The 27,638-nt window shown below is 37.4% G+C and overlaps 2 protein-coding genes across 3 annotated transcripts in view; one reads left to right on the forward strand and one right to left on the reverse strand.

The window, feature by feature from the left end:
* The window catches only part of ART3 (ADP-ribosyltransferase 3 (inactive)), a 141,509-nt gene that overhangs the window by 74,703 nt on the left and 39,168 nt on the right, over nt 1-27,638 (reverse strand). The window contains exon 1 of one of the 2 annotated variants that reach the window (XM_043572438.1): nt 6,515-6,670. The exons of the other annotated variant lie outside the window; for it this stretch is intronic. The gene's annotated coding sequence lies outside the window, so the exon portion shown is untranslated. Of the gene's footprint in view, nt 1-6,514; nt 6,671-27,638 lie in introns of those variants that run through there. 2 annotated transcript variants of the gene reach the window in all.
* Nucleotides 12,071-14,048, forward strand: CXCL11 (C-X-C motif chemokine ligand 11). The gene is made up of 3 exons (XM_043572448.1): nt 12,071-12,196; nt 12,774-12,900; nt 13,016-14,048. Exons 1-3 carry the CDS (start codon nt 12,136-12,138, stop codon nt 13,116-13,118), a joined length of 291 nt encoding a protein of 96 aa, XP_043428383.1. The 5' UTR covers nt 12,071-12,135; the 3' UTR covers nt 13,119-14,048.

Genomic DNA, 27,638 nt, shown 5'->3' on the forward strand with positions numbered 1-27,638 from the left:
TCTATATTCATCAGGGATATTGGCCTGTAGTTCTCTTTTTTTACTGGGTCTCTGTCTGGTTTAGGAATCAAAATAATACTGGCTTCATAGAATGAGTCTGGAAGTTTTCCTTCCCTTTCTATTTTTTGGAATAGCTTGAGAAGGATAGGTATTATCTCTGCTTTAAACGTCTGGTAGAACTCCCCTGGGAAGCCATCTGGTCCTGGACTCTTATCTGATGGGAGATTTTTGATAACTGATTCAATTTCTTCGCTGGTTATGGGTCTGTTCAAGCTTTCTATTTCCACCTGATTGAGTTTTGGAAGTGTGTGGGTGTTTCGGAATTTGTCCATTTCTTCCAGGTTGTCCAGTTTGTTGGCATATAATTTTTCATAGTATTCCCTGATAATTGCTTGTATTTCTGAGGGATTGGTTGTAATAATTCCATTTTCATTCATGATTTTATCTATTTGGGTCATCTCCCTTTTCTTTTTGAGAAGCCTGGCTAGAGGTTTATCATTCTTGTTTATTTTTCAAAAAACCAACTCTTGGTTTCGTTGATCTGCTCTACAGTATTTTTAGATTCTATATTGTTTATTTCTGCTCTGATCTTTATTATTTCTCTTCTTCTGCTGGGTTTAGGCCGTCTTTGCTCTTCTGCTTCTATTTCCTTTAGGCGTGCTGTTAGATTTTGTATTTGGGATTTTTCTTGTTTCTTGAGATAGGCCTGGATTGCAATGTATTTTCCTCTCAGGACTGCCTTTGCTGCATCCCAAAGCGTTTGGATTGTTGTATTTTCATTTTCGTTTGTTTCCATATATTTTTTAATTTCTTCTCTAATTGCCTGGTTGACCCATTCATTTTTAGTAGGGTGCTCTTTAACCTCCATGCTTTTGGAGGTTTTCCAGACTTTTTCCTGTGGTTTATTTCAAGCTTCATAGCATTGTGGTCTGAAAGTATGCATGGTATGATCTCAATTCTTGTATACTTATGAAGGGCTGTTTTATGACCCAGTATGTGATCTATCTTGGAGAATGTTCCATGTGCACTCAATAAGAAAGTATATTCTGTTACTTTGGGATGCAGAGTTCTAAATATATCTGTCAAGTCTATCTGATCCAATGTATCATTCAGGGCCCTTGTTTCTTTATTGATCATGTGTCTAGATGATCTATCCAGTGTTGTAAGTGAAGTATTAAAGTCCCCTGCCATTACCACATTCTTATCAATAAGGTTGCTTATGTTTGTAATTGTTTTACATATTTGGGGGCTCCGGTATTCGGTGCATAAACATTTATAATTGTTAGCTCTTCCTGATGGATAAACCCTGTAATTATTATATAATGCCCTTCTTCATCTCTTGTTACAGCCTTCAATTTAAAGTCTAGTTTATCTGATGTAAGTATGGCTACTCCAGCTTTCTTTTGACTTCCAGTAGCATGATAAATAGTTCTCCATTCCCTCAACTTTCAATCTGAAGGTGTCCTCAGGTCTAAAATGAGTCTCTTGTAGACAGCAAATTGATGGGTCTTGTTTTTTTATCCATTCTGATACCCTATGTCTTTTGGTTGGCGCATTTAGTCCATTTACGTTCAGTGTTATTATAGTAAGATATGGGTTTAGAGTCATTGTGATGTCTGTAGGTTTCGTGCTTGTAGTGATGTCTCTGGTACTTTGTCTCATAGGATCCCCCTTAGGATCTCTTGTAGGGCTGGTTTAGTGATGATGAATTCCTTCAGTTTTTATTTGTTTGGGAAGACCTTTATCTCTCCTTCTATTCTAAATGACAGATTTGCTGGATAGAGGATTCTCAGCTGCATATTTTTTCTGTTCATCACATTGATGATTTCCTGCCATTCCTTTCTGGCCTGCCAAGTTTCAGTAGAGAGATCAGTCACGAGTCTTATTGGTCTCCCTTTATATGTTAGAGCACGTTTATCCCTAGCTGCTTTCAGAATTTTCTCTTTATCCTTGTATTTTGCTAGTTTCACTATGAAATGTCATGCAGAAGATTGATTCAAGTTATGTCTGAAGGGAGTTCTCTGTGCCTCTTGGATTTCAATGCCTTTTTCCTCCCCCAGATCAGGGAAGTTCTCAGCTATTATTTCTTCAAGTACACCTTCAGCACTTTTCCCTCTCCCTTCCTCCTCTGGAATACCAATTATGCATAGATTATTTCTCTTTAGTGCATCATTTAGTTCTCTAATTTTCCCCTCACACTCTAGGATTTTTTTATCTTTTTCTCAGCTTCTTCTTTTTCCATAATTTTATCTTCTAGTTCACCTATTCTCTCCTCTGCCTCTTCAATCCGAGCTGTGGTCATCTCCATTTTATTTTGCAGTTCATTAATAGCATTTTTTAGCTCCTCCTGGCTGTTGCTTAGTCCCTCGATCTCTGTAGCAATAGATTCTCTGCTCTCATTTATACTGTTTTCAAGCCCAGAGATTAATTTTATAACTATTATCCTAAATTCACTTTCTGTTATATTGTTTAAATCGTTTTTGATCAGTTTGTTAGCTGTCACTATTTCCTGGAGATTCTTTTGAAGGGAATTCTTCCGTTTCATCATTTTGGATAGTCCCTGGAGTGGTGCGGAACTGCAGGACTCTTCCTCTGTGCTGTCTGGAGTAACCTGCGCTGGTGGGTGGGGCCGCAGTCAGACCTGATGTCTGTCCCCAGCCCACCGCTGGGACCACACTCAGACTGGTGTGTACCTTCTCTTCCCCTCTCCTAGGGGTGGGATTCACTGTGGGGTGGCATGGCCCATCTGGGCTACTTGCACACTGCCAGGCTTGTGGTGCTGGGGATCTGGCGTATTAGCTGCAGTGGATTGGCAAGGTGCACAGGGGCAGGAGGGGCAGGCTCAGCTTGCTTTTCCTTCGGAGATCCACTTCGGGAGGGGCCCTGTGGCACCAGGAGGGAGTCAGACCTGTCGCTGGAGGGATGGATCTGCAGAAGCACAACTTTGGGTGTTTGCTCCGTGCAAGCAAGTTCCCTAGCAGGAACTGGTTCCCTTTGGGATTTTGGCTGAGGGATGGGCGAGGAAGATGGCACTGGCAAGTGCCTTTGTTCCCCACCAAGCTGAGCTCTGTCATCCGTCCGGGGCTCAACAACTCTCCCTCCCGTTGTCCTCCAGCCCTCCCACTCTCCGAGCAGCACTGTTAACTTATAACCTTCCAGATGTTAAGCCCCACTTGCTGTCAGAACACACTCTGTCCAGCCCCTCTGCCTTTGCAAGTCAGACTCGGGGGCTCTGCTTTGCCAGGCAGCTGCCCCTCCGCCCCGGCTCCCTCCCACCAGTCCGTGCAGCGCGCACCGCCTCTCCGCCCTTCCTACCCTCTTCCGTGGGCCTCTCGTCTGCTCTTGGCTCCGGAGACTCTGTTCTGCTAGTCTTCTGGCGGTTTTCTGGGTTATTTAGGCAGGTGTGGGTGGAATCTAAGTGATCAGCAGGACGTGCGGTGAGCCCAGCATCCTCCTATGCCGCCATCTTCCCTTCCTCTTGAATCGCTATGTGACCTCTTAATAACCACATAACACTGGGCTTGTTTTTTACTTCTCTGTGTCGAGTTGTTTTCTTTTTTTTTTTATGTTTATTTTTGATAGAGACACACAGTGCGAGCAGGAGACGGGCAGAGAGAGACAGAGACACAGAAACTGAAGCAGGTTCCAGGCTCTGAGCTGTCAGCGCAGAGCCCGATGCAGGACTTGAACCCACAAACTGTGAAATCATGACCTGAGCAGAAGTCAGACAGCTAAGTGAGCCACTCAGGTGCCCCTCTCTGTATCCAGTTTGCTTATCTGCCAACTGGGCATAATAATAGCTCCCCTCCCAAGGTTGTTTAGAGGAATCAAAGAGTAAACAGATGCATAGTCTGGCACATAGTAGGCACTATGTAAGTATTAGGTACTATTTTTAACTTCTGAGTTAATTTTAGACTTTTACAAAGTTGCAAAAATAGTACAGTGTATCCTTATCTCCCTCACTCTTCTTCTCCCACTGTTAACATCTTATGTCACCTCAGTACAATTATCAGGAAAAGAAAATGAACATTGGTGACTAAACTACACACGTTACTGAAGAAATAATTTCACCGATTTTTCCACCCATGTTCTTTCTGCTAGGATCCTATCCAAGACCCACACTGTATTTCATTATTTCTTCTTAATCTGCCCCAGTCTGTGGCAGTTCTTCCTGGCAGACACAAACTTAACAAAATGATTAAAATGAGTATTAACAGTAATAAACATATTAACATTATGAATTCCTTTATATGATACACTGAGAAACACATAACCACATTTTCCAGTTTTCTTGCCAAAAAAATGCATAACCTCATTGACATAAAAATAAGCCAAAATTGTGAAACATTCTATAAAATAACTGATCAGTATTACTCAAAAGTGTCACTATTATTTTTGTTTTGATAAAAATTAAGAGTAAATTATCATGTTAATGAATATCTGTAAGCCATGAAAACCTCCCAAAGTTTGACTACATTTTCTTTAGTTCTAATTTACAAGTAGTTCTCCACTTATCAGTGGAACTTAATTCAAAAATTCATTTGAAGACCCATTATTTTTTTTTATGTTTATTCAGAGAGCGTGTGCACATGAGCAGAGGAGGGACAGAGACAGGGAAAGAGAGAATTGCAAGCAAGCTCCAGGCTGTCAGCACAGAGCCCGATGAGGAGCTCAATCCCACGACCATGAGAGCATGACCTGACCAAAATCAAGAGTCAGGTGCTCAACCAACTGAGCCATCCAAGCACGCTGAAGACTCATTATTTTCGATCGAGATGATTTTTTTCCCCCACAACAGGGTCTATATTTCAAGTCAAGAGGTAATTCTATTTTAGCAGGCTTATGAAATAACTCTACTTTAGCAGACTAGCCTAGAAATCCAACTAATCTAATATGTATTATTTTTCTAGGGAGAAATATACTACAGGTCTCAACTTAAAATGTCAGGAATACATTTCTTTCTTATTCACTCGGTCCCCAACCTGATGGGCAACAGGAACTCTGTCTCTTTCCTGGTCTATCTAAATTCATTCAACATTTCATTATTCAGCTGATGTTAAGTAATAATACTTGTTGTTAGCAATTCCCAGGACTGCTTTCCACTTACTCCAAAACTGCCTCTTTTCCATAACTCTTGGATTCCTCGCCATTTGAACCCTATTTCCGAACCCTCAATTTTGGCAATATGTTCAGAGCCTTGAACATATTGCCAAAATTGAGGGTTCGGAAATAGGGTTCAAATGGCTAAGAATGGCCTACTGCACTGACATTAGCTACTTACTACCTAAGACCAGAGTTTCTGTCCATCTCAGCTAATTGTTAAAAGAACATAGGCTTCTTTCCTTTTTCTCTATACTTGGAGTAAGCATCAGTTGTACTGAAGTTTTCTAAGGGTCACTACTGCTACCCATGATGGAGAAATAGAGGATAAACATTACTAACAAAGGGGAAATTTTAAGAAGTCTCACAGCGTAAATTAAACGGAGCTCTAGACATTCTCAAGCTTTCTTAGCTGCTTTCTCACCAGGACTCTCAGATTCCATTTATTCAAAACTGTTCCATACTTAGTTTTCTACTTCAATCTTCTTTGGAATTTTCTATTTTCGAAGGTGGCCTGTATCTAGGAGTTACAAAGACCTTTGAGATTGCCTTTCACTCCCCTCTTCCATCACAGAAGAAGGGAATGCAAGTGTGCTTTATCATTGCTGTTGTCTCAACTCTGCAACTTTAGTACTCAAGTGTTACTAAAGGTGTTAAATTTTTTGAAGGAGGGTTACATAATCTCTTGAAGCCTCATTTTCTTCTTTAAAAAGCAGGCGGTAGTACCCTTTCTTGCAGGATTATTGTGAGCACTAGTGAGACACTATGTACAATACATAGCATATGGCAGGCATCCAACAAATGACGGCAGTTTTGGTCTCTATCGTCAATCCTGTTACCATTATTCAGCCCATAACTGCTACAGATGCAAGGTGAAAGGCAGAACTAGAGCTGATGAGTGAGCCATGCTTCCCTAACCACACCTCTGAGTGCTCACCTACCCCCACATTAAAAATAAGAATAGGGCAGTTAGGAAACATAGAAAGTAAGGTAGGATAGATACGTTTCTAAGATGGAACCTTTCAAGAAGTTAGGAAAATCTTAGAAATGAGAATAAAGTTTTGTTGGCTTTTTATAAAAAAGGAAAATGGCATTCAGCATAATTTACAAAATAAAAATAATACACAGCCCATCTAAATATTTAAGAATTTTTTTCTTAAACAATTGTTTCCTTTCCAAAAGAAAGTCATTTATTCTAAGTATCAAGATAATCTAAGAAATATTTGTAACAAAAATATCCTTCCAGTCCTTCTGTTTTTATAGTCTTGTCTATACCTATTTAAAACATTACACTGACTAACCTTTAGCTGCAACTGGCAAGCCACATGTACCAAAATGCTCCTTATAAATGGCTATTTTACTTATATTACTAAAAAATTTATGCAGTACAAATAAATCCAATGCAGCTTCATACCTTACACACATAGCTCCTCTAACATGCACATGCGGGACTCATCTCTCCAGGAACAATCCTTTTGTGCAATACTCTTTTTCCAACCAGCCCTGAAATAATACCAGCCGGATCTATTTTCTTCTCTTTTCCAACTTTTCTGAAGAGCAATGGAAATAAACTAATAAGTAAAACTACTGCACAATTTTCCCTTACTGAATGAAACTTTTCAGTTAGTTGTTTGTAGTTGTTCATTGCTAATCTCTCACATGTTTCTATCCCTTAACAATAGGGCATGTTGTTTCCCAACTTGGAAAATTAACATGAACATCCACATTGACCTGGCAGTTGTAGACTGCAGTCATTTTCCAGGCGGCCAGTTGAAGGCCACGCACAAAGCTGCCTTTGTTGTGAGAAAAATAATTTCTCTGAAGTTTATGGTGATATTGAAGTTGCTCTGTACAACCCACTGCTCCTGGCCCAATACATGCTACTGGCAGCATTCTGTGAGGAGTATAGAAGACATGGGAAAGAGGGTTACTCTATTTAATGATATAATAGAACTTGATTGTCTCTTCTTCTGGGTTCTAAATTTTAACTTTGAGGTTTTTAAATTTTACCTTAATTTTAAAGGGAAGTAATTCATTGTAAACCCCTATTCTTTTTTTCCTTCTGAATTATTGAAAAAACAAATCAAGTAGTTTCTTTGACACTTGTTAATTATAACCTACTAAAATAACTTGGCAGTAAACCTGGCAAAAAGTAACATGCCAAGGCAAGTAAATTTGGCCCTAAAAAACACAAACAATATTTATATGCTATGCTTTGCCAGATTTTAAAAGGCAAATAATGATTGTTATTTGATAACTCTCATTCCAAGAAGGTAAACATTAGCCTTCCTTTCCAACAAGGAATGGTAGATCAAAATCTTAATTGACTAATTTCCAAGAAAACGAAAAAGCTGTAGTTCAATAAATCACCTGTAGCTTAGCTATTCCTGGAAACCCTCTCCTTTGCAATAAATTTAATTAAGACAATGGAAAACCACCATTCAACTCCAGGAACAAGATACAATAGATAGCCTGTATCTGATGATGAACAAGCATAGTTAAGAAGCAAAGTAAACTGAACTGCAACTATTTTTCAAATCTTCAATCACTGGAAACTTAAAGCTTATTTTTTCTCTTTGTGTTTATCTTTCAGATGTCTTTCCTTTAAAACCAGAACTTTGGTTGAGTTCAGTAATCTTTCATACAAGGTGTGCCAAGATTCTGATTCCATTATTTCTGGCATTCTGAGAAGGAAAAGAAAGATAAATGGCTAGCAGTGGCTCTCTCAAGCATGGGAAGGTCAGTATGGTGATGATGGCTACTGAAGGAATAACACAGAGACAAAGGGTTTACTAAATGAAATGAGAAACACATTTGATGGAATGAACAGCAGGCTGGAAGAAGCGCAGGAATGAATTAGTGACCTAGAAAACAGAGTAATGGAAAGTAATCGAGCTGAACAAAAGAGGAGAAAGACATCTACAAAGTGGAACAGACTTAGGCAACTCAGTGATTACATCAAATGTATAACATGTAAATAAAATAACATTCTTCCAAAAGAAGAGTAAAAGGGGCAGAAAAATTTATTTTAAGAAATTATTAGCTTCACTAATCTGGGAGAAGGAAACTAATATCCAGAGCCAGGAGGCACCAAGAACCCACAACAAAATCAACAAAAGCAGATCCACACCAAGACATATTGTAATTAAAATGGCAGAATGTTGAAAAATTAAGCATCAAGACCAAAGAAAACAATTACATACAAGGGAAATCTCCTAACTCTATCAGTGATTTTTCAGCATAAAGCTGGCAAGCCTAACAGGAGTGCTGAATGGGAAAAAATCTACAGCCAAAAATACACTATCTAGCCAGGCTATCATTCACAATAGAAGGAGAGAGAAAGAGTTTTCCAGAAAAACAAAAATGAAAGGAGTTCATGGACTACTAAACTAGACCTGAAAGAAATATTAAAGAGGACTCTGAGTGGAAAGACCAAAATGACAGTATGAAAATAAGAAACACAAAAGCAGCAAAAATGAATATTTCTATTAAAAAAAATCAGTCAAGGAACTCACAAAATTAAAAGATGTAAAATATGACACCATATACCTAAAACATGGGGATAAAGGGACTAAAAACTGATTTCAAACTCAAAAGATCATCAACATAATATAGATAGCTATATGCACAAAAGATTACATACAACCATAATGGTAACAATAAATCAAAATCCAGTAATAGACATGCAAAGAATAAATAAAAAGAAATGTAAATGTAACACTGAAGAAATCCAGCAAACCATGACAGAAAGAGAAGAAAGGACTGACAGAGTAGGCAGTCAGTTAGACATGAGCTGGAAGCAAAGGCAGTAAATAACAGGTGACACATTAGAAGCCTCAAGGAATTTCTGGGTTCTCTTATTCTATTTCATTGGTCTATGTGTCTGTTTTCGTGCCAATACCATACTGTATTGATGATTACAGATTTGTAATACAGGCTAAATTCTGGGACTGTGATGCCTCTAGCATTGGCTGTCTTTTTCAACATTACTTTGGCTTTTTGGGGTCTTTTGTGGTTCCATACAAATTTTAGGATTCTTTGTTCTAACTCTGAGAAGAATACTGGTGCTATTTTGATTAGGATTTCACTGAATGTGTAGATTGCTTTGGGTAGTATCGACATTTTAACAGTATTTGTTTTTCCAGTCTATGAGCAAGGAATGCTTTTCCATTTCTTTGTGTCTTCTTCAATTTCTTTTATAACCTTTCTATAGTTTTCAGTGTTCAGTTTTCTTTTACCTCTTTGGTTAGGTTTATTCCTAGGTATATTATGGTTCTTGGTGCAATTGTAAATGGAATCAATTCCTTGATATCTTTCTGTTGCTTCATTATTGGTGTCTAGAAATGCAACCAATTTCTGTACACTGATTTTATGTCCTGCAACTCTGCCAAATTCATGTGTCAGTTCTAGCAGTTTTTTGGTGGAGTCTTTCTGGTTTTCCATGTATAGTATCAACCTTGCCATTTGCAACAATGTGGATGGAGATGGAGGGTATTAATGCTAAGTGAAATAAGTCAGAGAAAGATACCATATGATTTCACTCATGTGTGGTATTTGAGAAACTTAACAGAAAACCATAGGGGAAGGAAAGGAAAAATAAGATACAAACAGAGAGGGAGGGAAAACCATAAGAGACTCTTAAATACAGAGAACTGAAGGTTTATGAGGGTGGAGGGTTGGGGGTGGGGAAAATAGGTGATGGGCATTGAGGAGGGCACTTGTTGGGATGAGCACTGGGTTTTGTATGTAAGTGATGAATCCAGCAAATCTACTCCTGAAGCCAAGACTAATGGAATGAAAACAAAATAGTTTTTATTATCAGATATTATATACCACCTTACTAAAAACCGCTAAACTGTATACTTTAAAAGGTAAATTTTGGGAGATCTAAACTATATCTCAATAAAAATTAGACTGTGAAAATAATAAAGATTAAATTTAAAAATTTTTAGTTTTTAAAAGAATTTTGTATGTGGAATATATGTAAATAAGTATGTGATTTCAGGATAAAATGTAAATGATAATTCTCAAAAAGAAGCTCAATAATAAAAAATAATCACCTGAAAACACTAAACTATCTATATATCCCAGATTATGTAACAAAATTAGGCTATATTCTCATCTTACAAAAGGAGGAACTACAAGCTACTATTTACAGTTGATGTAAATAGAAAAGGTAACAAAAATTTTAAAGATTACTAGCAAAATGTAAAACAATGTATTCTTTTCAAGTCACGTAAGAAAAATGTTAAAGAAAAGAAATTTAAATGAGAAAGCAATCTGTGAATGCAAACCGCTGCCGTGCCTATGGAAAAAATAAGAGATTCCTCAAAATGTTTAAATAGAACTACCATACGATCCAATAATCACACTACTGGGTATTTAACCGAAGAATACAAAAACACTAATTCAAAAGGATATGTGCAACCTTATTTATAATAGTCACAGAAACAGCCCTAGTGTCCATCCAGAGATGAATGGATAAAGGTGATACACACACACACACACACACACACACACACACACACACACGAAATATTACTCAGCCATAAAAAAGAATGAAATCTTAATCTTGCCATTTGCAACAACACGGATGGATCTAAAAAGTGTAATACTAAGTGAAATAAGTCACTCAGAGAAGACAAATACCATATGACCTCACTTTTATATGGAATTTACGAAAAACAATGAAAAAAAAGACACAAACCAAAAAACCGACCCTTAACTATAGAGAACAAGCTGACAGTTACCAGAGAGGAGGTGAGTGGGGGGAATGAGTGAAATAGGTGAAGAAGCTTAAGAATTCATCTATCATGAGGAACACTGAGTAAAAGTAAGTAATTTTTTAATCACTATATTGTACACCAGAAACTAATAGAACACTATTAACTGTACTGTAATTTAGAAAAAAGAAAACAAAAAATAGCAGGAAAGCATTTTTAAAAGTTTACACACAACCAGTTATCCACTAAATAAATTCACCCATTAAAAGTCCTTTAGGCATGACATTTTAAAGTATCTGCATATGATCCATTTATTCTTTTTTTAGTATTTATTTTTGAGAGACAGAGAGAGAGACACAGAGTGAGCAGGGGAGGGGTAGAGAGGGAAGACACAGAATCTGAAGCAGGCTCCAGGCTCTGAGCTGTCAGCACAGAGCGCAACACAGGGCTCGAACTCACAAGCCGTGAGATCAAAGCTGGACGCTTAACTGACTGAGCCACCCAGGCACCCCAGCATATATGACCCATTTAAAACAAAAAGCTCTAGAAAGCTTAAGTGGAAAAGGTAAAGATACATAAGAAAAGATGGACATTTTTTTTAAATCCACAAGTCCCACAACTTTATACAGTAAATAACAGTGCTAAAATATATATAAAGTAAAAACTGTTAAATGTGCAAAAAGAAATGGATATAAATTCAGAAGTACAGGGACACTTGTTTAAATGTGCAATTATAGTCAGCATAAATATAAATAAGGTTAAATAAATGTCATTTGATGTCAAATAAGGTACCCCTTACAGGTGAGAATCTGGACCTAAAAGCAAAAGTAAAGTGATAAAAAAAAAATGTTCTTTTACACAGTTAGGTGAAGAAGGGAGGATGAATAGACTGAAAATAGGAAGACAATCTTCCTGAATAGCAATCAGAATTCATTGTTCGTTGTTAGTTCCATAATGAAATACATTTCTAGGAAATGCTACTTTGAGAAGGCTAGTTCCCATCTGGGTGCCTCTATTCTATATTTATATAGCTCTTTACTCTTTAAAAAGTGCTTTCACATTCCTATTACTTGCAGCACTGTAACATATAGGAAAGGACAGTTATATTTAGAAAATAACAAAACAGAAACTCATGGAAGCAAAAAAGCACCATGACTCAAGGAGGGGAATTCCTGTTGCCCTAAGAGGAATGCACGTGTATAAAAATGCCCTACATATGCTGATAAAGAACTGCCTTTCATGTTCAGCATTTCTGTTCCCTCCAAGAAGAGTATTAATGCTGAAGCAGCAGCAACAGCAGTGAAAGACAAACATGAGTGTGAAGGGCATGGTTATAGTCTTGGCTGTGATATTCTGTGCTACAATTGTTCAAGGTATATGGTACTTTTTATTTCTTAACCTATAAATTTCTTTTCTAGTGCTTCAAATGTCTTTTCTTCCATCTTTTCCTAAAAGATTCAGTCAATTTTTATTTAACCTCATACATTAGAAGTTACTACTGCTTTGACAGAAAATGTTTGAAGTATGTAAGGCACTAGAGATGATTATTGAAACTAGAAATGATATACTTCATGGAATTTTTGATTTGGCTACAATATCTGCCAAGAGCCTTAAGCAATAATCTTAAATGTCTGTTAAGATTTATATGAGGTAATGTTATTAGCTTACTGGAAAAATTCTTGAGCCTAAAAGCAAGAGGCAAATAAGCTTAACCTCCAATAAACCTTCATGTTTCCCTTTATTCTTGAATGGTTTGTTCACAAATTTAAAGAGAAAAATCAACACCTGACTTTAGTTCCTTTCCCAGTGACAGCAGTGTCAAGTGCTATTTGACAAATTGCTATCTTTATCCTTAATGAAAACCCTGCTTATGTTTTTCACCAGGATTATAAACTACAGCGATCTGCTGCAATCAGATGTATTAGTAACTGATGCTATGATCTGTTCTAGGTTTCCCCATGTTCAAAGGGGGACGCTGTCTTTGCATAGGCCCTGGAGTAAAAGCAGTGAAAGTGGCAGATATTGAGAAAGCCACCATAATTTACCCAAGTAACAACTGTAACAAAATAGAAGTGATGTAAGTAATGAACTCGCTAAAGATGACAGTGGTAGAAGCTTTTTTGTTTTGTGTTTTTGTTTTACTTATGTTTTTCCATCCAAAATTTAAGACTGTTTTGGATCTTCCTTAACAGTATCACCTTGAAAGCACATAAAGGACAAAGATGCCTAAATCCCAAATCGAAGCAAGCAAACATTATAATCAAGGTAGGGTACCAGATTACTTCCATTTTATAACTGGTTTTATCCACGACAGATCTTTTGAAAAAACAGACAGCTGCAAATAGGATTCTGCTATGATTTTATGTGAAGCATTTTGATAACAGGTCTTTGGTTATAACTAGTTTTCCTCTCCTGCCATATATTTTACATGTCACCTCAATCACTTGGAAACAAGAATAGCACAATGTTTTTAAAACTCTCATTTTCTCATTTCAGAAAATTAAAAGAATGAATTTTTTAAAATATCAAGATGTATGAAGTCCTGGGAAAGAAAATTTGAAAACCTAGAACAAGTTTAACCGTGACAACTGAAGTGATAAGAATTCTACAAGAGGAAAGTGATTTTCTCCTGCCTGTTGCAATGTACATTCATGCATTTCTGCGTCAATGAACCTCAGAGTTCTGATGGTTATAATTATTCTGTGACAATGAAAACACTTCTGTCTCTAGAAGTTATGTCTCTGTACTTGATCTATCTGCCATATTACAACCTTTAGTTACAATGGAGACATAACATTACTGGACTCAAGAAGACCTTATAAGTCAAAAGCATACATGTGTGTAATAAACATTCCCCAAATAGTTTTAATACCAATCCATTTTTTACCCTAAAATAATACAGCACATATATGTCTAGGGAAAAAGTTCTTATATATATTCCCATTTTATAAAAGGCTGTAACTAATGAAATGTACTATGAAAAACATAAGCTAAGGAAAACTGGTATGAGTGCAAATATTTCATAACTGAATTAGTAGATTTGGTCTTAATTTGATTTTTTTCAGCAACTTTTAATTGAGATGTTTTAATGTAATAAAGCTGTGTGTGTCTATTGTGTATTTTATCTATTCTTGTAAACTGTAGCAATATTTTGGACACATTTTAAATATACAACACTTTTGTCTACCAAAAAAATGTTGAAAAATAAATATATGCAAATGTCTGTCAATCACCTTTACTTTTTGGGATTCTTTTCTTTTTTAATTTAAATTCCAATTAATTAACATACAGTGTAGTATTAGTTTCAGGTGTAGAATTCTGTGATTCATACAACACCCGGTGCTCATCACAAGTGCCCTCCTTACTCCCCATCACCTATTTAGCCTCCCCCCCCCCCCACCTCCCCTCTGGTAACCATCAGTTTGTTTTCTAGAGTTAAGAGTCTGTTTCTCATTTTGCCTTTTTTTTTTCCTCCCAGGTTCATTTGTTTTCTTAAGTTCCACATAAGAGTGAAATCATATGGTATTGGTCTTTCTCTTATGTCGCTTAGCATAATACTCTCTAGCTCCATCCATTGCAAATGGCAAGATTTCATTCCTCTGGAGAAATAATTCCATTTCTTCTTTATTCATCAGTCGATGGATTTGGGCTCTTTCCATAATGTGGCATTTCACAAAGTACAATATTCATTCATGATAAAAATCCTCAACAAAGTAGGGTTAGGGGGAACATACCTCAACATACTAAAGGCCATATACAAAAGACTCACAGATAATATCATCCTCAATGGAGAAAGAATGAGAGCTTTTTCTCTATGGCCAGGAACAAGGCAGGGATGTCTACTCTCACCACTGTTATTTAACACAGTACTAGAAATTCTAGCCACAGCAATCAGACAACAACAAGAAAAGGCATCCAAATCAGCAAGGAGGGCAGTCAAACTTTCACTATCTGCAGATGACACGATACCCTACATAGAAAACGAAAGACTCTACCAAAAACTGCTAGAACTGATACACAAATTCAGTAAAGTCACAGGATACAAAATCAATGTACAGAAATCTGTTGCATTTTTTTAATTTTTTATTTTTTAAAATTTACATACAAATTAGTTAGCATATAGTGCAACAATGATTTCAGGAGTAGATTCCTTAGTGCCCCTTACCCATTTAGCCCATCCCCCCCCCACAACCCCTCCAGTAACCCTCTGTTTGTTCTCCATATTTATGAGTCTCTTATGTTTTGTCCCCCTCCCTGTTTTTATATTATTTTTGTTTCCCTTCTCTTATGTTCATCTGTTTTGTCTCTTAAAGTCCACATATGAGTGAAGTCATATGATTTTTGTCCTTCTCTAATTTCACTTAGCATAATACCCTCCAGTTCCATCCACCTAGTTGCAAATGGCAAGATTTCATTCTTTTTGACTGCCGAGTAATACTCCCATTGTATATATATGTATATACACTACATCTTCTTTATCCATTCATCATCCATCGATGGACATTTGGGCTCTTTCCATACTTTGGCTATTGTTGATAGTGCTGCTATAAACATGAGGGTGCCATGTGTCCCTTCGAAACAGCACACCTGTATCCCTTGGATAAATACCTAGTAGTGCAATTGCTGGGTTGTAGGGTAGTTCTATTTTTAGTTTTTTGAGGAACCTCCATACTGTCGTTGCATTTCTATACATCAATAATGAAGCAGCAGAAAAAGAAAACAAGGAATCAATCCCATTTACAATTGTGCCAAAATACATAAGATATCTAGGAATAAACCTAACAAAAGAGATAAAAGATCTGTAATCTGGGATTCTTTTTCTTAGACAAACACCTAACCTACTTTTTTAGTCATGCTTACACCATAAAATTTTGGGATACCTACACAGTTTTACTTTGAAAAGAATCCAAATCAGTTTTTTTCTACCAAAATCCCACAACCCTTCTTAAAACAGAAACAATCTTATGTTTTCCAAAAATTAAAATGCCTTTAAAATTTTTAACTTGTATTTCAAGAAATATACAGTCACCTGGCACCACACAGAATTGTTAAGAACTATATTATAATGGGTAATTGTGAAAAACAACTGTCTCCTTTTTTTAAAGGGGTCTTCCTAGGTTCAAACCCCTGGAGTCTGGGTTGGAGGCCCAAGAGAAAACCAAAGGAAGATCCTTCCAGTAACCAAAGCAAGGTCTTAGCCAGACCACTCTGATCCCAGACTCTGAACTCCAGCTACCACCACAAAGATACTATCAATAGAAAAGTATTTAAAGTGACAGTAGTAGTAGTGTAAATCAGAATAATGGCTTCCTAAGACATATTCCTGTAGCATGACTATGGATAGTCCCTCCTGCAACCTAGTTCCCTTTAGATTTTTGTCTATTTTCCAAGCCTGATTCTTCAGTCTTTCTGTAGATTCTTCAACTAACAATTAAATTTGTTTTCTCCTGAAGCTAAATAGTGTTGGTTTCTCTGCATGTAACTAAAAATCTCAGCTGATACAGCACTTTATATAGACACCTATACATTTGAAAAATGAAAATATTTGTTACAGAATTATCATAATCAGGTATTTAATTTAAAAACAAAGATTTTAATGTATCATTTGTATATCTTTCCCATTGATATCGAAGAGCCAACCATAAAGAAGATCAGAGAATGGACAGAAAAGTAAATAGCAGAGCAGGGTGCCTGACACCAAACAAGCCCTCTAAATGACTGGCTTTTTTACTGGTGCCCACAAGCAATAATGAGAAGTCAGCTGTTATCCAAGATATTTGTATATAAGTCTCTATAATCTATATCACATATTTACACTATGATATATAATATATATACAGTATAAAGACATAATATATAATATAGATATACAGCATATAGATTTAAATATAGATCATAAACTTATATAAATTTCCATACTGAAATGAGACCTCTGTATCAATTCCCTGGATAGTTTTAAGACTTGGATCTAGGGGTGCCTGGGTGGCTTAGTCGGTTAAGTGTCCAATTTCAGCTCGGGTCATGATCTCTCAGGTCATGATCTCACAGTTTGTGAGTTCAAGCCCCACATCGGGTTCTGAGCCCACTTTAGATCTTCTGTCCCCCTCTATCTCTGCCCCTCCCAACTGGTTCTCTTTCTCAAAACAAATAAACTTAAAGAAAGAAAAAGGAAGCATAATGCATTGACCTTCTACCTATCCACTTTGGTATTACTTCCAACAATAAATTTCTTTTTGAGTATTCTATGCAGACAATCTTCTCTGCAAAATTTTATTTCTTCCTCCCCCACCCCCAATTCTTATGAATTCCTCTTTTTTGTTTAATTTTTCAGGCTAGGACCTACAGCACAATAAAAAAGAAGTGAAAAGTGGGCATCTCTGCCTTGTTTTGTAAATTCCCAGTGTTCTTTATAATAGGTAAGACAAGTTAGCTAAATAAGCCCTTTCCTAAGTGTATCTGCTGCATGATTCCAACCCCCAGTTCTAACAGAAGAGTCACACCTTTAGCTGCAGACTAACAGAAACATCTGACAACACTAATAACTTCATCATCCAGAAAGGAAATACTATTTGTTGCACATGGGAGAAAAGCTGAAATCTGGTCAGAGAGCGGCTACATTTGTGAAACGCTGGCTGGTGAAAAACTCATTTAGATTTGTTAAAATACCCTTCTAATCTGCTGTCATCTTTAGAACAGCCTGAAAAGTGCATGGGTTAGGTGTTACAAGGAGTACCTGAGAATAAGAAAATTGAAATGCATACAGATGTAACATTTGTCTAAGATAACAGAGCAAGTGAGAGGCAGATTTATATATTATATATCTAAATGTCTAGCCCATCTCATCATCCCATCAAGTGTGAAGAAAGCAAAACACCATATGGTCTAAAATGCATCTAAACAGAAGTTATTCTCAGCCTTTCCAATCATGATGATTTTAAGGATCTACCCACCCACTTTGCACTTTGCTCATGCTGGCTATGAATGATGAAACATATAAATAATTTAAAAGTGTGTAACCAGTATTACCAAACATCAGCTAAGAGAATCTTATGGGAGTTCAATCAAAACTATGAAAGGGAAAGCTATGCCCTCCTCTCCCACACTGTCCAAGGAATATTATACATCAAGTGAGGGAATTCCCAAGTCTACAGAAATCACTGAACTCCTGCTCACTTTTTAGGAAATTTCTTCTAAGCACACTGGTTTCTCGGAAAGCATTTTTTTCTTGGTCTACAACAAATAGGTCAGAGTGCTCTGTTTCTTTTGGCCTGATGCCATAATTAGAGGATTAAAGATCAATCAGCAGCATCTGAAACTGAAACTAAAGACAGAATATTTCCTTAACTCTTGTTTTCTTTAAAAACTGGACTCAGATCAATGAATACAAAGAAAGAGAACATATCCAAAGCTTTGAAAAAACTGGAATATGAATTTAAGGAAAATTGTAATTTAGATTTTTATTCAAATGATTCATGTAGTCTTGGCTGTGGATGTAACAAGAAGAGTTGGCTTGCTATTGTCTCTAAAAGGTTGATTTTTTTTCCCCTAATTTTTCTTCATATTGATAACACAAAGTTTCTCTCCCCTGAGGCAAATCCCCATTCAAAACAAGAGTAGAAGGATCCTTTGTTTTGATTCTATGCTCACCATACAACACTCTGATTGCTAATTCAACTTTCTAGATACCGTGATACTGGAAAAGAGTGACATGGATACCAGACTGAATATTCCCAGTCACTGGGACATCCTAATTATAAATAAATAAATAAATAAATAAATAAATAAATAAATAAATAGTCTTAGTCTCCTGTAGATTTGGTCAACTGAACTAATTATTTGACAAAATTAATTCTTTACTCTGGATGATTAGAAAAAAAAAAAAGGAGTTTCTGGACTGTAAAACTGAGAACTAGGTCCTACAGAATCCCGAAAAGGTGTTACCATTCCCATGAGATTCTACCAACCAGCCTGACTGGTTGGCTGGCTTCCTGCCATTTGTTGTGACATTTCTCTAATTGCATATGCTGCTTTCCCTTCCTGGCCATCTTTCTAAATAAATACAATATTCATGTGAACACTCTTGATCATAAGGAGTACATTCTTCAATGAACCTCCATATTATTTATTGTCTGAATCACTCAATTGGTACTGATCATAGTTTCTTTTATTGATACTGTTTCATAATTTTTGCTCTTTGCAATTAGAATTCAACCATTAACAATAGACACTGGATCGATATATCCCCTGGGATTAGCTTGATTACTAACATAAAGTACACAAACAATGAGAACAAGCACAACTCTCCTCGTTATTCCTCCAACACTATCCATGGCCGTATATGTAATGTACGCGGAAGAGTTTGCATTCCTTCATTTACTTAAGAAGCTTTTTAGGAGTATCACCCTTTGTATATTTACCCCATAGTCCTTGGAATGAAGACTCTGGACTATAGCTAGCTGAGAATATTTGTATTGATTCTACCTACTTGAATCCATACTAACTTCTGGGGAAATTACAGTCTTAAATTAAACTTCGTTCTTCAATCTAGAAAAATCAATAATACCCATGTCCTAATGTAGAAATGTGAGTCAATGGAAATTCTTTTTCAAGACATACAATTCTTATTTATGTTGTTTCTTAAAGTCTGTATATATTCATCCATCTATCCATCTTCTTATCCAGTATTTACTGAATACCTTCCATATGCCAGGTGATATTCTAAATGGCTAGGGATGCAGTTGTGAATAAGACTGATAAGGTACCTGCTCTTTTGGGCCTTACATTTTATTGTGGAGAAACAGACACTAAACTAATAAAAAACAAACTAACCAAATATCAGATAAAGAGAAATACCAGGCAGAGAATTAAAGTAAGATCATGGCTGCTTTAGATCGTATGCTAAGAAAAGGTACTAAAGGGGTATCTGGGTGGCTCAGTCGGTTAAGCTTCCAACTTCAGCTCAGGTCATGATCTCATGGTTAGTGGATTCAAGCCCCCATCAGGCTCTGTACTGAAGGCTCAGAGCCTGGAGCCTGCTTTGGATTCTGTGTCTCCCTCTCTCTCTGCCCCCTCCCCTGTTCATGCTCTGCGTGTCTGCCTCTCAAAATAAATATTTTTTTAAAATTTAAAAAAGAAAAGGCACTAAACTCCAAATGTCAAGAAGGAAATCACCCATGCATAAACAGGAAAAAGCATTCCAGATAAAGAAAACAGCTAATCACTGTGACTGGAGTATAGTAGCTGAGAGAAAACAATATGAGATGAAGACGGATGAATAGGTAAGGGACAGATCACAGAGAACTCCGTTAAAAAAGTCAGTTACAAAATTAGGTTTAATTCTAAACATAACTAGAAGTTGCCGGAGGGTCATAAGAAGAGGAGTGCCATGTGACTTATGTTTTAAAAATATCCCTCTTGGGGTGCCTGGGTGGCTTAGGCATCTGACTCTTGATTTCAGCTCAGGTCTTGATCTCAGGGTATGAGAAAAAAAAAATCACTCTGCTCTGCTACAGGAATGAAGAAGAATGAAAGCATACATCTAGAAAAATATTTCTACAAAAATGTTTGTGGTAGCTTTATATATAAGAACTAAAATCTGGAAAGAGATGAGGTGTCCATTGACAAGAGAATCGATAAACCAACTGGTGTATTTGTTCAATGGAATACTATGCCGCAGTAAAGACATACAAAATATGGACTCATGCAACTATGCAGATGAATCTAAAAAATATGCTGAGAGGGTTTGAGGAGGAGTTAAGATGGCAGAGCAGTAGGGGGACCCTATGCTTGCCTCAACTTTTGAACACAGCTAGATAAATATCCAATAATTCCCAACACCCAAGAAATTGATAAGAATGTTGTGAGAATAAACTGAAGAACTAGAGGGAGAAAAGAAGTCACATCGTGGAAGGTAGGAGGTATGGAGATGTGATTCTGGGGATAAAAGAACTGCGGCTACCGTGGAGGGGAAGGAACCTTGATCTCTCTGAGAGAGGAGAGAGAAAGAGAAACAGAAAGCAGCACAAGGGATTGCATAAGAGAAACATTTCCCAAAAACTGTTGACTGGGAAAACTAGAGAGCCTGATTATCCCAAGTTTTAACAAGCAGTGAAGCTCAAAGTCTGAAGTTTTAAAAGTCTGCACCACCACCAGGTAGAGCCTGGCAGGCACAGCGGTGCTCCTGTGGGGAAGGAGGGCAAAGGCCCAGAGCAGACAACGTGATCTGAGGATCCCCTAAGTCACACTGTGAGAGACAGTTTCTCTTCCTGGAGTGCACCTGGGAGAAGTGGCATGGCCTTCCAGGAGACAAAAGAGCTGATGGGCACCAATGTGCGAATTAGCATAGGAACAGAGATACCTGCTGAAAGCACCAAACTTGGTGCCAGCTCTTTGCTGTGCTTTACCATCAACCCCAACACCTGTGCAAAAGCTGCTACAGCTTTTCTGGACTAACCAGCACCAGCTGCAGAGTGGTAAGACACTCCCCCCTGAGGATCAGTGCCTGTTCCAACCTGGCCAGGTCCCCAAAATTTGGAGTTCTGAAACCCAGGTGCATGCCTAAGAAAAAAACATGGGACTAGTGTGCCTCCTAACATGCAGATAGCTTGGACACTGGGTGAAGGCAGGGATCTGATGGAAGCTGGGGACACAAAAGGGGAAATTGTTCACTCTTCTATGAAGGGCTTCCTGAACAGCGGTGGGTACAAACTCCCATCTCTGGGGAGGAGAGTGGGCTAATGCCGTTCCCTTCCCAATTCCCCACCCTCCCCACTCCCACCCACTAGCACTGACAGACCTCAGTGAGCAACACAGCATCCCCAAGTGGAGGCTGGAGGCACTTACACCAAGCCCCATCTCCCTGCACCCTGTGCATGCATCTTTATTAGGGCAAGTTGGCCTGAGAACCAGCTCAGCAAACCCCTCCACCAGAAGACCAGCATAAACCCCTTGCACACACAAAGGCTACTGATCATAGAGTGCCACAAAGCTTCAGCTCTAGGGGAAATAGGATCTAGCCTCTTTTAACAAGCAAACCAAAACATACCTAATTAAAACTTGCCACACAGTGGACAAGGTCCAAACACTCCCTGTGCAGGCAAGGAGAAACTCTGCAGTGAACTGACCTGAGGGAAAGAACAGCCAAAACACAACAAAAGAGTGCACACTTTGAAACAATTCCGAAACACAAGGCCCTAGACAGTATAGATCTTTTTCTTTTTTTTTTTTTTTTTTTAAATTTTTTTTTTCAACATTTATTTATTTTTGGGACAGAGAGAGACAGAGCATGAACGGGGGAGGGGCAGAGAGAGAGGGAGACACAGAATCGGAAGCAGGCTCCAGGCTCTGAGCCATCAGCCCAGAGCCCGACACGGGGCTCGAACTCACGGACCGCGAGATCGTGACCTGGCTGAAGTCGGACGCTTAACCGACTGCGCCACCCAGGCGCCCCAATCTTTTTCTTAATATAGCCGTTACTCTCAGGAGAATGAAATATACTAGGCTTTCCTAATACACAAAAAAACCGTGACACAGACAAAATGCCAAAATGGATGAATTCACCCCAAAAGAAAGATGAGGAAAGAGCTCTAAGTCAGGGATCTAATCAAAATAGGTAAGTAATATTCCTGAACCAGAATTTAAAACAACAATCAAGGATACTAGATAGACTTGAGAAAGGCATAAAAGACACTAGAGAATCCCTTACTTCAGAGATAAAAGAACTAAAAACTAGTCAGGCCAAATAAAAAATGCTATAACAAAGATGCAAAAATTACTAGATATAATGACAATGAAGATAGACAAAGTAGAAGAATAAATTAGTAACAGAACAGATAAAATTATATAAAATATGAACCTGAAAAGAAGAGGAAAGGGCAATTATTGGATCACAAATGCAAACTTAAGGAACTCAGCGACTCCATAAAGTATAATAATATTTGTATGATAAAAGTCTTAAAAGGAGCAAGAGGAGAAGAAGAGCAGAAGGTTTATTTGAGCAAACTAGCTAAAAAAACTCCCTATCTGGAGAAGGAAACAGATATCAAATTCCAGGAGGCACAGAGAACTCCCATTAAATTCAACAAAACCCAGCCAATGCCAAGACACACCATAGTAAAAATTTTTAAATATAGAGCTAAGAATCCTTAAACAACAAGGGAAAAGAAATCCCTAAACTACAAGGGAAGAAAAATAGGGTTCACAGCATCTCTCTCCACAGAAACCTGGCAGGCCATAACAGAGTGGTATGATATATTCAACCTGTTGAAGGGGAAAAATATGCAGCCATGAATGCTTTATCCAGCAAAGGTGTCATTCAGAATAAAAGGAGAGATAAAGAGTTTCACTGGCAGCCAAACTAAAAGGAGACCACTAACCCAGCCCTGCAAGAAATATTAAAGGGGACATGTTGAGTGGGTAAGACCAAAAGCAACAAAGACTAGGGGGTGGGGGGAAACAGAAAAAAATCTCTGGAAACAGCAACTTTAGAAATAACACAATGGCACTAAATTCTTATCTAGCCATAATTACTCTGAATGTAAATGGACTAACTGCTCCAAACCAAAGAAAAAGGGTATCAGAATGGATAAGGAAACAAGACCTAACTATAAGCTGCTTACAGAAGACTCATTTAAAAAAATTTTTTTTAATTTTTATTTTTGAGAGAGAGACCAAATGCAAGCAGGGGAGGGGCAGAGAGAGAGAGGAAGACACAGAACCCAAAGCAGGCTCCAGGCTCTGAGCTGTCAGCACAAAGCCCAACACGGGTCTTGAACCCATGAACCCCAATATCATGACCTGAGCCAAAGTTGGACACTTAATTGACTGAGCCACAAGGCTCCCCAGAAGCCTCAATTTAGCCCTACAGAACCTGCAGATCTAAAGTGAGGGAATGGAGAATCATCTATCATGCCAATGGACATCAAAGGAAAGCTGGAGTAGCCATACTTCTATCAAAAAAACTAGATTTTAAGCCAAAGACTGTAACAAGAGATGAAGGGTACTATATCATAATTAAGGGTCTATCCAACAAGATCTAACAATTGTAAACATTTATGCCCCCAACTTGAAAACACCCAAATATATAAATCAATAAATAACAAATATAAAGAAACTCATTGATAATTATAATAATAATAGGGGGCTTTAACACCCCACTTAAGAAATGGACAAATAATCTAAGCAGACAATCAACAAAGAAACAATGGCTTTGAGTGACACACCAGACCAGATGGACTTAACACACACACTCAGAATATTTCATCCTAAAGCAGCAGAATACATATTCTTCTCAAGTGCACATGGAACAGAATAGATCACATACTGGGACACAAATCAACCCTCAACAAGTATAAAAAGACTGAGATCATATCATGCATACTTTCAGACCACAATGCTATGAAACTTAAAGTCAACCACAAGAAAAAATATGGAAAGGCCACCAATACATGGAGGTTAAAGAACATCCTACTAAAGAATGAATGGGTTAACCAAGGAATTAAAAAAGAAATTAAAATTTACATGGAAGCAAATGAAAACGAAAACAGGACAGTCCAAAACATTTGGGATACAGCAAAGGTGGTACTAAGAGGGAAGTATATAGCAATATGGGTCTACCTCAAAAATGAAGAAAACTCTCAAATATACAATCTAACCTTATACCTAAAAGACCTAAAAAAAGAACAGAAAATACAGCCTAAGCCCAAGAGAAGAGAAATAATAAAGATCAGAGAAAAAATAAATGATACAGAAACAAAACAAAAACAAAACCAGTAGAACAGCTAAACGAAAATAAGATCTACTTCTTTAAAAGAATAAGTAAAAATAATAAACCTTTAGCCAGACTTACCAAAAAGAAAAGAGAAAGGACCCAAATAAAACTACAAATGAAAGACTAAAGATCACAACCAATACCAGAGAAACACAAACCATTGTGAGATCATATAAACCATTATGAAAAACTATATGCTAACAAATTGGGCAATCTGGAAGAAATGGATAAATTCTAAGGAACATACAAACTACCAAAACTGAAACAGGAATAGACAATTTGAACAGACCCATTACCAACAAAGAAATTGAATCAGTAATCAAAAATCTCCCAACAAACAAAAGTCCAGGACCAGATGGCTTCCCAGGGGAATTCTACCAGACATTTAGAGAAGAGTGAATACCTATTCTTATCAAACTGTTCCAAAAAATGCAAATGGAAGGAAAACTTCCAAACTCATTCTACAAGGCCAGCATTACCTTGATTCCAAAACCAAAGACCCCACTAAAAAGGAGAATTGCAGGCCAATATCCCTGATGAACATGGATGCAAATATTCTCAGCAAGATATCAGCAAATCAAGTCCAATAGTACATTAAAAGAATCATTCACCACTATCAAGTGAGATTTATTCCTGGGCTGCAAGGGTGATCTAATATTTGCAAATCAATCAACGTGATACACCACATTAATAAAAGAAACAGTAAGAACTATTTGATCCTCTCACTAGATGCAAAAAAGAATTTGATAAAAGACAGCATCCATTTGATAAAAGCCCTCAACAAAATAGAAATAGAGGGAACATACCTCAAGATCATAAAAGCCACATAGGAAAGACCCACAAACAATATCATCCTCAATGGGGAAAAAATGAGAGCTTTTCCTCCAATCAGAAACAAGACAGGAATATCCACTGAGAGGGCTAGGCTGGGAGTCCTAGCCTCAGCAATGAGACAACATAAAGAAATAAACGACACCCAAAATGGCAAGTAAGAAGTCAAACTTTCACTATTCACAGACTATGTGATAACTCTACATAGAAAATCCAAAAGACTCCACCAAAAAATTGCTAGAACTGATATGCGATGTGAGTTCAGCAAAGTCTCATGATATAAAATGAAAATACAGAAATCTGTTACATTTCTATACACCAACAATAAAGCAGCAAGAAGAGAAATCAAGTGCCCAAAAATCCATAAGGTATCTAGGAATAAACCTAACAAAAGAGGCAAAAGATATGCATTCTGAAAACTATAGAACACTTATGAAAGAAACTGAAGACGACCCAAATAAATGGAAAAACATTCCATGCTCATGAACTGGAAGAAAAAATATTGTTAAAATGTCTATAATACCCAAAGCAAATTATGTATTTAATGTAATTCCTACCAAAATACCACTATCATGTTTCACAGAGCTAGAACAATTCTATAATTTGGGATCTTCAGAATCACAGAAGATCCCAAATAGCCAAAGAAATCTTGAAAAAGAAAAGCAAAGCTGGAGGCATCACAATTCTGGACTTCAAGCTATATTATAAAGGCTATGATCATTAAGATACCATAGTATTGCCAATGAAACTGGATCAGTGGAGGAGAATAAAAAAACCAGAAATGGATCCACAACTATAGGCCAACTAATCTTTGACAAACCAAGAAAGAATACCCAATGGGGAAAAAAAAAATGTCTCTTCAACAAATGGTGTTGGGAAAACTGAACATGCAGAATGAAGATGGACACTTTTCCTACACTGTACACAAAAATAAACTCAAACTACATGAAAGGCCTAAATGTGACCCAAGAAACCATCAAAATCTTAGATAACACAGGCAGCAACTCGTATGACCTCGGCTGCAGCAACTCCTTACTAGACATGTCTCTGGAGGCACAGAAAACAAAAGCAAAAATGAACTATTGTGATTTCATCAAGATAAAAGGCTTCTGTACAGTGAAAGAAACAATCAAAAAAACTGAAAGAATATCTACAAAATGGAAGAAGATATTTGCAAATGACATATCAGATAAAAGGTTAGTATCCAAAATTAATGGATACTTAATGAAGTATCTTACTTAATGAAGTATCTTATGAATAAATGAAGAACTTATCAAACTCAACACCCCAAAAATAAAAAATCTGGTTAAGTAATGGGCATAACACAGGAACATTTTTCCAAAGAAGACATCCAGCTGGCTAACAGACACATGAAAAGATGCTCAACATCACTCATCATTAGGAAAATACACATCAAAACCACAATGACATACCACCTCACACCTGTCAGAATAGCTAAAATTAACAAATAAAACAACAGGTTTTGGAAAGGACATGGTGAAAGGGAACACTCTTAACACTGTTTGTGGAAATGCAAACTGGTGCAGCTACTCTGGAAAACAGTATGGAGGTTCCTCAAAAGGTTAAAAATAGAGGTGCCTCGATGACTCAGTTGGTTGAGCATCCAACTCTTGATTTTGGCTCAGGTCATGATCCCAGGGTTGTGGGATCAAGCCTTGCATCATGCCATGTTCAGCATGGAGCCTGTTTGAGGCTCCCCCTCCCCCCTGCTCCTCTCCCTTGCTCACATCCTCTCTCTAAAGAAAAAAAAATTAAAAATACAACTACCCTATGACCCAGCAATTGCACTATACTACTAGGTATTTACCCAAAGGATACAAAAATACTGACTCTGAGGGGCACATGCACCCTGATGTGTACAGCAGCATTATCAACAATAGATGAATTATGGAAAGAGCCAAATGTCCACCAACTGCTAAGTGGATAAAGAACAAGCAGTATATATATACAATGGAATATTACTCAGCCATCAAAAAAAATGAAATCTTGGGGCACCTGGGTGGCTCAGTCAGTTGAGCCACCAACTCTTGATTTTGGCTCAGTTCATGGTCCCAAAGTCATGAGACTGAGCCCTGTGTCAGGCTTCACACTGAATGCAGAGCCTGCTTAAGATTCTCCCTCTCTCCTTCTGCCCTTCTCCCCTGCCTGCTCTCTGTCGCTCGAAAATTTAAAAAAAAAAAAAAAAGAAAGAAAGA

Source organism: Prionailurus bengalensis, chromosome B1 (assembly GCF_016509475.1).
Source record: "Prionailurus bengalensis isolate Pbe53 chromosome B1, Fcat_Pben_1.1_paternal_pri, whole genome shotgun sequence".
In the NCBI taxonomy this organism is placed as follows: Eukaryota; Metazoa; Chordata; class Mammalia; order Carnivora; family Felidae; genus Prionailurus; species Prionailurus bengalensis.